Source organism: Phodopus roborovskii, unplaced genomic scaffold (genome assembly GCF_943737965.1).
Source record: "Phodopus roborovskii unplaced genomic scaffold, PHOROB, whole genome shotgun sequence".
Lineage (NCBI taxonomy): Eukaryota > Metazoa > Chordata > Mammalia > Rodentia > Cricetidae > Phodopus > Phodopus roborovskii.
The window spans coordinates 2,121,771-2,135,889 of NW_026126567.1; the positions used below are offsets into that span (position 1 = coordinate 2,121,771).

The window sequence follows — 14,119 nt, forward strand, 5'->3', positions numbered from 1 at the left end:
CCTTCTCTCCCCCCCCCCCCCAGCTCTTCCCTGAACTGCTTAGTCATGCCTAGGGCTAGTCAAGAAGCCCCGAGATCACACTCATCAGTCCATAGCCCTACCCAGGGAGGAGAGCACTCATGGCCTCAAGTGAGGGCGGGTGGGACAACGCCACACGATGGCGGGAAGAATTTCTGAGCTTAATTGGCAATTATCCAAATGATAATTTTCTAGCATTAAAGATATTTTTCTAGCATTAAAAAAAAAATCCCTGGGCTCAGTACCCAACCCTGGGAGTTGGGACCCTCAGAACCACGCCTGGAGCAGAGAGGCAGGTGTTATAGACATTCTTGTGATTTTTGGGCACAAGCTGTAGTGGTAGCTGAGCATCTCTCTCTCTCTCTCTCTCTCTCTCTCTCTCTCTCTCTATTTATCTATTTATTTTTAATTTCATTTTCTAACCACAGTTCCCTCACCCCTCCTCGTGCCCCCCTCCCCTGCCTCCTCCAAGCCCACCTCCCCATCCATCCCTCCCACAGCTGTCGGTCTAGAGTTCACAAGTTCCCACAAGCTTGGTTCAGCTGTCTCTATAGATTTCTCCATCATGACCTCCCTTGCTCATGTATTCCCTCCTTCCTGTCTTCAGCTGGATTCCCAGAGCTCTGCCAGGTGCTTGGGCTGTGGATCTCTGCATCTGGTTCTGTCAGTTATTGGATGAAGGCTCTATGATGACAGTTGGGGTATTCACCAATCTGATTACAGGGAAAGACTAGTTCAGGCCCAGTCTCCACTATTCTGAGCATCTTTCTTGAGAACGGGTGATACAGGCAGAATAGTCCACTGGCAGTCAAAAGACATTCAAAGACCGGGTTGTGGGGTGTGGACAAGGAACGTGGGATGCAAAACACCTGGGTTCCTGGAGGGAAAGCTGGAAAAGAGTCTGGGGATAGTTGGTTCTAGATGAGAGTAATCTGGTGGTCTTGGACTGGAGCCCTTTCCCTCACCTATCAAACAAGGGTTTTGGCATAATTTCAAGCTTAAATTCCCTTCCGTTTTTCCGAAGGACTGCAAGTAACTGAAGCTCCCTAAACCGAACACAAACGCCTCCACATAAAGCCTGGAATCGGTCCTCGGAGCTCAGCCCATTCCCCCATCCCCACCCCTGCACTTACTGTCCTTTGGGGACAGCCTGAACTTCACTGCAGTCTGTTTGGCTCCAAAGAGGGCAGATCTGTGGGTCGGAGTCCAGCGCCCCCTGGTGGCACCGAGATCCACAAGCCCTATGGGAGTTCTAGGAGGCTCGACGGCAGCGGTGACTCAGGGTGCCTGGGCTGCCAGAGCTGCGGGAGGCCTGATTCCGTTGTGGGTTGACCCACAGCTCAATTAATTACCAGTTGTTGGGAATCCTAGTCGCTCATCTGTAGTGACTCACCCCGCGGGCAGCCACGCTCACTTGCTAAGCACGGTGGTGGGTTGGTGGGACACACACACACACACACACACACACACACACACACACACACACACACTCGGATTCTAAAATGAATTTTGGAGAGCACCAGCTCTGGTGCAGCTCCCCAGTCGGGTCCCTGAAGACCCCAGGGAGACACCCCTGTGCTGTGGTGCACCCACAAACCTTTGAATTTGGGTGAAGAGCTTTTTACCTGGGAGCCTGTACGAGGCCCTGAATCCATAGGGCTGAGTCTGGGTAGACAGAGACCGGGCTATGGTCAGGGAGTCTGAAGAACATGGGGTTTCTATATCCTCGAACTCAACAGTTGGGTCTGATTCACAGACTCTATGGTCAGCTTCTAGCTCTGGCCTCTTAGCTATTGCCGGGGGGGGGGGGGTCACAGGATTCCAACATCTGCACTTCTTCCTTGGCTGGAAACAGAGAAGATAGCCTAGCGGAAGAAAGCAAGTCCTGGGGGGGGGGTCTCAAGAAATTGTTTTACTTGCCCGTTGGCAACAACGCTGCTCTAGGGGCGCTTTGCGAGAGAGACAACCTCTGGGCGACCTACAGTGAGACGGGTGGTTGGGGGATCTGGAAAGTCTAAACAGAGAAATCTGGGCTTCTTTCCTGTATGCTAAGACTAACTGATTCTTGGCGGGATCCTCCTGTCCCATCCCCAAGCCTGAACTTAAAGGGTGAACTTCCCGGGGGCTTGCTCTCCTCTGCCAGGGAAACAAGAAGTGATTAGAAAAACAAAACAAACAAATAAACAAACAAAAACAAAAAACAAAACAGGGAGGTTACCGGCAGCGAGGGTGAATGCGAATTCCCGTCCTTCCTTTCGTGAGGTGTGTGTGTGTGTGTGTGTGTGTGTGTGTGTGGTCTGCACTATTCGCCAGAGCTCTAGAGAAAAATAGCTGGGGTTGGCAGGCGCAGGACCACCGGAGATGCATCTGGCATCCCACCATGGGGACTGAGGAGAATGTCAAGCCACAACACTCCTCGAGGCAGTAGGGTGCTGCTGTGCCCTGTGGCTGCGGCAGCTGGAAGTGTGTGTGTGTGTGTGTGTGTGTGTGTGTGTGTGTGTTCGTGCCTGTGGTTAAGTGGGGAGATTGCTGCAGCACTCCCAAGGGCTCTTAGCCCCTTTCCCTCCTATCCCCCACTCTCTCGTTTCTCCGTTAAGACCCCAATCCGCCTCCACTGGCTGAATTCGTTCCTCATCTTCAGCTGCGGGTTTTTCAAACTCTTTTGCTAAGGCTGTATGAGCTCTTAGGTGAGCGGTGCTAGAAGAACCCCAAGCATTCGTGTTTATCCACCCATTCCAGCCAAAACCCACTAGCGGCTGGGTTCCTGCAGCCGCACCCTGGCGGCACCCAATTCTACCCCTACACCCCCCCCCAGGACCCCGCCTCTGGCCACCTCTCCTGGGCTCCATAGCAAGCACCCTGCGCAAGCAACATTAGGTCTGCTGCAGGAGCTGCCAGGCCAGCTGGCTGGGGACCAGGCGGGAGGTGGAGCGACCCGGAGGCTGCAGAAGTACGGGGGTGGAGGGGGGGGTAGGGCGGGAGGGAGGAAGGGAGAGAAGAGAGGAGAAGAGAGGAGGGAGGGAAGCCGGTCCTCCGGAGTAGCCTGCCCCCCCTCTCCCTCCCACCGGAGCGGGGCCGTCAAACGCAAACACGCGCGCACGCACACCCGCGAATACATACACCCCGGCTCCCTCCGGCGCGCACGCACAGCGCCTCAGGCAGACCAGAGCGGCGGCTGCCTCTCTGGACTCCTGGACGCCAGAGTCTCGGGATCCTCCCGTGGCTGATGTGCCTTTGCCGGTCCTTCCCCATCCCTACCCTTCAGTTCCTCTAAGCCCGCGGGACCACTCCCGCCGCCGCCGCCACCTCTCCCGCCGTCCCCGGAGGAGCTGGCCGCCGCCACGCAGTTCCCTCGTCGCCCCCGAGGTAGCCCCGTCGCAGCTCCTGTCTCGGGCTTCGCCCTGTTCCTGAGCTTCGCAGGCTGAGTAAAACAAACTTCGCAGACCGGCTGTCGCGCGGCGGGCACCCCGCGTGCCCCGCGCGCCCAGGTGGGCACAGGGCGTTCGGACTCTGGGGCATCGGGCTGCCTCTCCCGTTGCACCTGCTAGATAGACTCTCTTCCTGCTTGCAGGGGATTCTAGAGACATCTTCATTTAGCAAACTTTTCTGTTCCCCCAACCCAAGGGGGTGAGGAAAGCTAGAGGGAGAAGTTGGTCCCCGCGGGGCAACTGCCACCCTGGAGGCGATTAGCTGGGCCCCGCTAGCCGGGGAACGCATCCGTAGAGATGCAGAACCACTCCCCGGGTCGCCCTCTGTCCCGGCTTCTGATCCTGCCCCAGCCCAGCCCTCGGGCTCGAGGGGCCAGGGGCCGAGGACCACTCAGCCTTCGCGGAACGAGCGTGGGCCATCCATCCTCACGACCATCCGCACTGGGGCAAGCCGCTTAACCCAGGCCTGGCGTAGGGTGTCCCGGGCCCAGGATCACTGGCCTCCACGCGCTAGCGATGCCATAAACATGCCCACCCTCTTGCCTATCCCAGTGGTGATCACCACGCCCGCGGACCCCGTTGAGTTCGCGGAAACAACTGCACTGGGTGGGCCCGCTACGCCCGCAGAGCCCGTTGTGACCGAGGAACCCGGTGCGCCTGCAGAACCCTCTGCGCCCGCGGAGCCCGCGGAACCCGCTGCTCCTCCCGCGGAGCCCGCGGAACCCGCTGCTCCTCCCGCGGAACCCGCTGCTCCTCCCGTGGAGCCCGCTGCTCCCGCGGAGCCCGCTGTCCCCGCTGCTCCCGCGGAGCCCGCTGCTCCCGATGCTCCCGCGGAGCCCGCTGCTCCGGCGGAGCCCGCTGAGCCCGCGGATCACGCGGAGCCCGTTGCTCCCGCTGAGCCGGCTGAGCCCGCGGAGCCCGCTGCGCCCGCAGAGTCTGCTGCGCCCGCAGAGTCCGCCGAGCCTGCCGAGCCCGGGGCATCCGCTGAGCCCGGGGCGTCCGCTGAGCCTGCGAAACCCGCAGAGATCAGGGAGTCCGTTGTGGACATCGAGCCCGCGGCACCTGAAGGTGTTGAAGTTCGGGACAGTGAGGACCCCGAAGATGATGTCGTTTCCAGCATCACCTGCGGCGTCTGCTGTTACCACAGCTTACAACTTCGAATCCATCGCAGAGGAGGTTGCGTCCGTGCGGCTCTGCATTGGGATGGTGTGGCTCTTTTCCCCTTTGGCGGCTCCTTCTTCGCAGCCATGAAGAGACAGAACGTGCGTACCCTCTCCCTGATCGCCTGTACCTTCACCTACTTGCTGGTGGGTGCAGCAGTGTTCGATGCCCTCGAGTCCGACCATGAGATGCGCGAGGAGGAGAAACTTAAAGCCGAAGAGGTTCGCATCAGAGGCAAGTACAACATCAGCTCTGATGACTACCAGCAGCTGGAGCTGGTGATCCTGCAGTCTGAGCCCCATCGCTCCGGTGTCCAGTGGAAATTCGCGGGTTCCTTCTACTTTGCCATCACCGTCATCACAACTATAGGTAAAGCATGGGCGTGCCGCCACTGGGCTCCTGGGGGGTGTGCGGGGGGAGTCCTGGGGTGGTAGTGTGTGCTGTGTAAGGGTGGGTGTGGGGCTCCCAGGATCAAAACAGCTCTGTTTCACCCCTCAGGGGATGATTTCACTCCTCCAAGGGATCCTATCTTGTGTCCCACACTGCTCTGGTGTGTGAGCCAGGCTTGTGAACTCCCAGAGTCAGAGTGTTGTTGTCTTGAGGGTGGAGGCACCACTTTTGCGAAGAGTGGAGTGCTAAGAATAATTCCACAGCCGACACCCACCCACCGCAACGCCCCTGTGCGGGCTGTGCTTCCCTGAGTGGGTTCCAAGACTTACACTTACTACCTCTTGGAGAATTTGGGACAGAGCTGGCTGGGTGACAAAGGGCTGCTTATGGGCTGTAGGTAGTGGTGGTACTGATCATTCCTCACCCCGGGGGTTTTAGGGAGGCAAGATTTCGGCACCCATTATTCTCCCTTTGAGTCGTGGAGCGTGTTAGGACCCAGGAGAAGAGTTTCCTCCTCTTCATTGGGATGGGGTTGGCAGCAGGTGACCTGCAATGCGGTCCTGGTGGGTTGAGAAGGACAGTGCTTGTTTGTGGACTGTGAGTGTGGACCAATGGAGTCTGGATTCGGTTTGAAAACGGGGAGTTTAACTCTCTGAAAAAGTCTGTGTGTTAAAAGATGGGGTTGCCTATATATTCCCAAGCTCAGGGCACTGCTCTGAGCAGTCTCTGGTGGATCCTGTGGCTGTACCCTACTGAGGGGGTGGCAGGAAGGGGGTTAGAAGACCCCTCTAGATTTCCACCTGTGGGAATCTGAGTGCCACACTCCATCCCAGGTGATGTGGTAGATAGCATTTTGGCAGGAGGCAGACTGGTGTCTGTGGCTGCCCACCTGCCCTGTCATGGCAGCATGCCCAAGACCATCTCCTTGGTCCTGTGAAGCCAGAATGTTGACTCAAAGGTGGTCTCTTTTGCCCCTGATCAGAACCCATCTTCCTTTCCTGGACCTACCTCCAATTTTCCCATGATACTTTTTTTTTTTCTCCCAGAAAAGCTCTTTGTTGAGGGAAAAAAAAAAAAAAAAAAAAAAGACAAGATTTCAAGGTGTCACATACAACAGGGCACACCAGCCCAGGACAGCCTGTCTTTTCTTCTTGCTTGAAAGGACTTTTTAAGAGTTGCCTTTTAAAAAATATGTGCTAAATCGGTGCAGGGTTTTACATTTGGGGGAAGAAAGTCACCCTTCTGTTGTCCACATAACCAGTTTTGCCCCTGCTGGCCCCCAACCCCCCCCATTCAGGTGGCAGAAGAGACCAGCAGGTCACTGCGTCATTTCCATCTTTGGACTGTGGTGGTGGTATACTGATGTGCAAGTCATTGGTTCTAGTAGCAGGTATATTTGCTGGAAGGCGAGAATATGCCTGTGATACAGACAGAGGGGAGAAATCTCATGGTCCCTTACAAGTGGCTTTTGTGATCTAGCTCTGAAACAGGGGGTTTTGCTTTTCAGCCTGGTCCCCTGTAGTAAAACCAGCACTGTGTCCCCAGATGCGGGTGACACAGTGAGAGCTGGGGTTAAAAATGAGCAGAGTCATGCTGCAGCATTCCTTAAAAAACAGTTGAGGTTGAGGAAGCTCTCATTGGGGTATGCTTCATTTATGGATATGATTGGCAGTTCTGGGAATAAGCTCCTAATATTTGAAACCTCACAGGAAATGGTGTCAAGGGACGAAGGGCTAAAAGCAACTGTTGTCTTAGCCCCCTGACAAGGGGGCTCTCATAAGTACAGGATTAGGGCCACTGAGAAAGAAATATGTTAATTTTTCTCATTTCCTTTATTGAGTTTTCTAGTGATTTGAAGAAAAGATTGGAAACACACACACATACATACCACATGGAAATGCATACATACATCTACACTCTCATGCATAATCATATGCATGCATATATTCACATACATGCACATGCATGTATACATCCACACTCTCATGCATGTCCACATGCATGCACAATACATGCAGACAGACACAAATCCATACTCTCACATACATGTACACATATGCACACACATACATACACATTTGTACACATGCACACACAAATGCACACATACACACACATGTAAACATACATACACATCTACACATACATGCACATGTACACACATGCACATATACACTTACTTGCATTCACATATACACACATGCAGGCACATGCATGCAGGTAGATATGCATCCAGACACGCACACTCATATACACACATATCCACCTGCACCCACACGCTTACGTGCATGCACTCATACACACCTGCCTACATGCACACACATACACGTACATATATGCACAGACAGAAACACATGTCCTAAGGGAGCTGTGCTCAAGTGGGGAGAGTGGAATCTGGAGCCTGCACACAGTAAGGCTACATGGATGCCATTTTCTGACCTCCCACCTGTAGAAGAGCTATTATATAATAACCATTGGCAAGTGGCCTTTCCTTGTAGGCTGTGAGCATAAAGGGTCCCACCCCAGCTCTGGACATTGCCGCATTTAGTAAGTGCTGAATCCATGCTCTTGCTTTTGACTGACTGAGCCTCTTGCTGTCTGGTCCCTGAAGCACCAGCATCTGTAGGAAACAGAGCACCTTTGCAGTTACTTTGTTTCCTTTTCTTTTTTTAAAAGACATGCAAATGAAAGTGCTTTTGTGCCAAGGGTAAGAGCCAGCCCCAAGCCATGCCCTCAAAGGAATGGTCTTCTACTGGGCAATGACATCAGCAGAAGTGGTTTATTTCTGGTGTGTGTGTGTGTGCATATCAGTTTTGCACCCGAGACTCTGTGGCTATGGCAGGAGTCCTGGAACTGGCTAATAAAGGCTGCTTCCTAGATTCAGTTACTAGATTACTCTGTGAAGTGGATTTTCAAAATGTATATAATTACTACTTCGTTTTGAATCTGTGACTGTGCCTTTCTCAAAGGCTTTGGAGGCCATTTTGACTCATCCTGTGCATAACAACTGCTCTCTTACTTAGGTCTGGTCCTGCTGCCCATTCTTTCCAGTGGCTTTCAGGTGGCTGCCACTTGTAGCTCTCCTTAAGGGGGCTTTACTGTTTGGTTTTCAACTTGGGCTTATAGCCCGCTGACCAGATCGGCTGTAGAGTTGAAATGTGCCCTCCCCAGACCTATTGATGCAGGTGGGAGAAGCAGGCGGTGCTGGGGAGGGGCGCTCTGCAAGGCCATAGGAGGTTTATCAGAATAACTGGTACAAACTGAATACCTCCCACAGTGGGAGGTTCATGCTAATACTGCCCCACAGTCAGCCTCTTTGCACAACATACCAGAAATGGGGGGGTTTCCATCACACTTGGTTTTGTTCAACCTAACATCTGTGGTCTAGGCTGGCTACCTTCAGGATCATTAAAAAGGAGGATACACCAGATGCCATGAAGTGTGGAGGACGATTTAAAGGCTGGTTTGCCGGGGGGGTGGGGGGTGGGGTGGGGTGGGGGGGTGGAGGGTTGGCAGGGGGAGGAGGTTGGCTTGTGGGCTTTCTTCTCCTGCTACTGTTTTGGGTGAGTTCCTGACTCTCTGGGCCCATCTGAAGCTGAGGTTGCTGCCATAGGAGTGGAGGTGATTTAGGACCGGGGTCTACAGGTGGCGGTGGGGCCCCACTGACAGAAGCTCTAGGGATCCTGCCCTGTTTTAGACAGACATCAAACTCCTTCCTCCTTTCACAAGATGGACAGCATTCGTCACAGGTTTTGCAGGGGGTGCATGATTTCAGGTTTTTGTCAAGCATCTGCTTTGACTTGCTTTTGCTGCCCGCTTTGATACTCTGGGGACAGTATAGATGGCAAGATAAGGCAGAAGGTGCTGGAAAACCAGATAGTTGGTTGTAGTTGAGTGTGAAGCTCAGGTACAACTAAGCTCAGGGAAAGCCTTTACCTGTTCTGTGTCAGCAGCACACACACACACACACACACACACACACACACACACAACAGAGATGGACACACACAGACAAACACACACAGACAGACATACACAGACATACACACACACAGACACACACAGGCAGACATACAGACACACAAGACAAACACACCCACACACAGAGACACACAGAGACAAACACACACACATAAACACACACAAAGAGACACATACACAGACACATACACAGGCACATACACACACACATACACACACACAGACACACACACAGACACACACAGACACATATACACACAGGCACAATACAGACACACACACACAGACACACACACACACAGGCACACACACAGACACACATAAACAGACACAGGCACACACACAGACACACACACAGACACACACACAAACACATCCACACACAGGCACACACAGAGATGAACATACAGAGATAAACACACACAGACAGACATACACACACAGGCACACACACACACACACACAGAGATGGATATACCGAGACAAACACAGACACACACACACACACAGACAAACACACACGCAGATACATACACACACAAGCACACACAGAGATGGACAAAAAGAGACAAACACACACAGACATACACACACAGACACATACACATAGGCACACATACAAACACACACACAGGCACACACAGTCAAACATACCTGCACACAGAGACACACATACACACAGATACACAGGCACACACACACACACACACAGACACACACACACAGATAAACACATATGCACACAGAGACACACACACAGACAAACTCACATACAGATACACACAAACAGGCACATACACACAGACACACACACAGGCACACACAAAGATGGAGACACAGAGATAAACACACACAGAAAGACATACACATGGACATACACACAAACACATACACACACAGACAAACACACTCGCACACAGAGACACACACACACAGAGACAAACACGCACAGAGACACACACCCATATACAGACATGTACACACAGGTACATACACAGACATGCACACACACACACACAGACACACACCCATATACAAACACATACACACAAACACACACACAGACACACACCCATATACAGACACGTACACACAGGCACAGACACACATATGCACACACATAGACACACACACAGAGATACACAGAGATCGAGACACAGAAATAACACACACAGACATACACACAGAGGAACACACACATAGGCAGACACTCAGAGATGGACATACAGAGATAAACATACACAGAGATATACACACACACACAGATGGATATACACAGGTAAACACACACACACTGACATACACACATAGACATACACAAGCACACACACAGAGAAATATATACAGAGATGGAGACACAGAGATGACACACACACACAGGCATACACACATACACAAACACACCCATACATAGACACACACACACACACACACAGAGACAGACACACATAGGCATATACACAAACACACACAGACACATACACAGAGACACACACAGAGATGAAGACAGATATAACTACACACAGAGAGACATACACACACAGGTACATATACACACACAGACACGTACACACACAGGCACATACACAGACACGTACACACACAGGCACATACACAGACACGTACACACACAAGCACATACACAGACATTCACACACAGACACACACACATACAGACACACACACATACAGACATACACACACAGACACACACAGACAAACACACATACACACAGAGACACACACACAAACACACATACACAGACACACACAGAGACACACACAGGCACACACAAAGATGGAGACACAGAGATAAACACACACAGAAAGACATACACATAGGCACACACACACAAACACATATACACACAGACAAACACACCCGCACACAGAGACACACACACACACACAGACACGTACACACACAGGCACACATACAGACAGACAGACACACACAGGTACATACACACACAGACACACATAGGCACACACTCATATAGACCCACACATAGACACATACACAGAGATGGACACACAGAGATAAACATGCATACAGACATAGACACATACACACACACAGACAAACATACCCTCACACAAAGACACACAGAGACAAACACACACAGACACTCACAAGCACACACACACACACAGGTACACACACATACACAGACACACACAGAGATGGACATATAGACATAAACACACACACAGACAGACATACCCCCACACAGAGACAAACATACACACACAGACACACATACCCACACAGAGACAAACACACACACATAGTCACACATAGTCACACATAGTCACACACAGGCACACACACACACACACACACACACACACACACACACACATACACACACACAGTGAGAGCGGAGTAAGAGAGAGAGCATCCTCACCCAACATAGAAACCACCCACCTCACAGACTTAGTAGACTTAGCGGAGGAGGTTGTACCCTCTCTGAGGAGCAGAAGGGATGTGGAGGGGGGAGTGAGGGGAGCAGGAGGAGAGGAGGGAGGGGGAACTGGGATTGGAATGTATGTAAAAATTACATTAATAAAAAAAATCAAATAAAACCCACCCACCTCTCCGAGTCCCCCAAGTCCTGCATTACCCTGCTGTCCTCCAGCCAACCTCAGCTTTGTGGACTCTGATTATTCTTCTTCAGGTCTAAACTTCCTCTGTGCCCTGAACCTACAGTGTCCAGAACCATACATGCCGTACAGCAGGCATGTAACAGGGCTGCAAAACAGCCAGGCATCAGACTGGCTGATTCCTCAGGAACCCTGGAGCTCAAACTCCCTCCCTCCCTCCCTCGCTCCCTCCCTCCCTCCCTCCCTCCCTCCCTCCCTCCCTCCCTCCCTCATGAGCTTGTGGGAACCTTGTCCTGCTTGACAGGCGAGGAAACTGAGGCAAATTAGGCGATGCACGCCAAGGTTGAGTGCATCGAGAGGCCATATATGCAGATAGATAGGGTCTCCTTACTGCAGGCTCTAGCTGGAAATCATTCCAGGGGGGGCATGGTGGGCCTGTGTGCCCCACCTTTCCCTCGCCATTTGGGGAGCCTGCTGAGCCACATCCAGGTGATGGGTATCCTTGGAAGCAAGAGGGTTGGGGCTCTTCGTTTCTTGGCTGGTGGCTATCACCCTGAAGACACAGGCAGTGCCCCCGTAGACAGATCTGTTTTCCCAGGTCCTTCCAAGTCCTGGCCCCGGCCCCTCCTCATTCAGCTCAAGGCTCTCTAGCAAGATGGCGTGGGGGAGATCAGGGAAGCAGGGCTGTAGATTTAGGGTAGCATGACAGACACTTCTCCCTAGACATTCATGGACACTCCAGCTTAGTGCTCCGAGACAAGAGATGGGGGCAAGGGCCCCCAGGCACTGGTCATACGCACTCGCTCCGTCCTGGCTCACCTGACCTAGGGAGCCCAGAGAGGGCAGGGTAGGAGCAGGTGAATTGGGCTACGGTGTTTCCATGTACTTGCCACGGACGCCTCTATCCATGCATATGCACACACACTTGTGTGCCCATTCGCTTTGTAAACACAGAGCCACTCAACCGCTCTGCCACCCACCACTCTACCATTAATTAAATCTTTGGCGGGCTTGCCATTTATTGCCTCACCCAACACTGCCATCCACTTCCCACGTGCCACCGTCCTCACCCACCTGTCATCCATCCTCCATTGGCCGGTCTCCATCTAGTCCTTCACGCACTTGGACATTTATTTTATCACCCAGCATTGCACCACTCAGCCCTGCAAATGCCTGCCATTCAACTTCTCCTATTGGTGCACACTGCAGTCCTTGCATTTTTATGTTTTTGGATTGGGCATCTGATTTTGTGTCCACTCATCTTCTGTGAAGCTGTCATTCATTCCCCCCGTCCAACGCACTATCACTGGTTTCTACGCAAATGTGTCCATTCATTCCCTGGCCAGCCACTGTGTCACTCAGTCCTTGTACGTCGTTTCCCATCAGCCACTGCTTCATTCACTGCTCCACAGGGACCTCTCACTGTCCCTCATTCTTCCATGAAATTCCTCTGTCTGACGGGGTTATCACCGTGTTCCTTATAACCTGCCATCAATCGCCAACCTTGCATTTTTCAGCCCACTGAACACCTGTCGTTCACGCCCCATCAACTGCTGCATCACCCAGTTTATTTATTTTTTAACACATATACAATTCTTTCACCCATCTACCATTATATTGCGTCACCCGGACCTCCATGCCGTTGTCATTCATTCGCGCACCTGACGTTGCATCTGTCACAAGGTTACTGGGTGCCTATTACCCATTTCTCTAAATTGCCGTTGTGTGGTGAGGTCCTCAGTAGAACCAGCTTCCACCCCTGTCCCGCCCACACGCCGCTCACTTCTGCATTCACTCAGTGCTGCTCCACGCACCTGTCCACGCCCCCCCCCCACACTTCTTTATCCCTACCGGGTTCTCACTCACCTTCCTCCCTGCCATTGTCTCTTTCGTTCCGTTCCGTTCTCCACTCACCCGTCACTCACCCCTCAGCTTGCCTTGTGGAACTAAGTTCTCCACATACCTGCCACTTTCCCGGATCTACCACTGCCTTGGTTTCCCATGGCCTCGCATAGTTTCCCTCGGGCACGTCGGCACTCACTCATCGCCCCCCCCCATCTCCCGCTGTAGCCATGTCCTCTCCGTCACCACACACACACTGGCCATCCGTCCAGGTAGCTGTCACTCAACCCCTACCTGCCATTGCACCTCTCAGTTCTTCAACTCCCTGTCATTCATTTCTTCCATCCACCCACGGATCACCGATCCTTGCCAGTCGTTTCCCATGGGAGACTAGATAGCGCCGATCTCCGTGCACTCCGCCTTCACTCCCCCGACTTACACTGCACCTCTCTAAGCTAGCCGTTCATTCCCTCGTCTGTCAGAAATTGTTCAGTTCTTGCCTGCCTGCCTGCCAGCCATCTTCATTCCTGCCGTTGTGTTGCTCATTTCTTCAAGTACTAGTCATTCCGTTTCCATCTGCCAGTGTCCACGCAGTTCATCCTCTCAGCCGCCCTTCCTTCTCTATATACAACTCTACCACCACTTGTTTCGTACCTACCCCAGTTCCGCTGAGCTTCCATGTACCTGTTATTCAT

The 14,119-nt window shown here is 52.5% G+C and overlaps 1 protein-coding gene across 1 annotated transcript in view; it reads left to right on the forward strand.

The window, feature by feature from the left end:
• The first annotated feature begins 4,360 nt into the window (after positions 1-4,360).
• Positions 4,361-14,119, forward strand: part of Kcnk9 (potassium two pore domain channel subfamily K member 9) — a 37,118-nt gene continuing 27,359 nt past the window's right edge. The window contains exon 1 of the mRNA XM_051202561.1: positions 4,361-4,976. Within this exon, the coding sequence (XP_051058518.1) occupies positions 4,694-4,976 (283 nt within the window). The 5' untranslated portion in view covers positions 4,361-4,693. The remainder of the gene's footprint in view (positions 4,977-14,119) is intronic.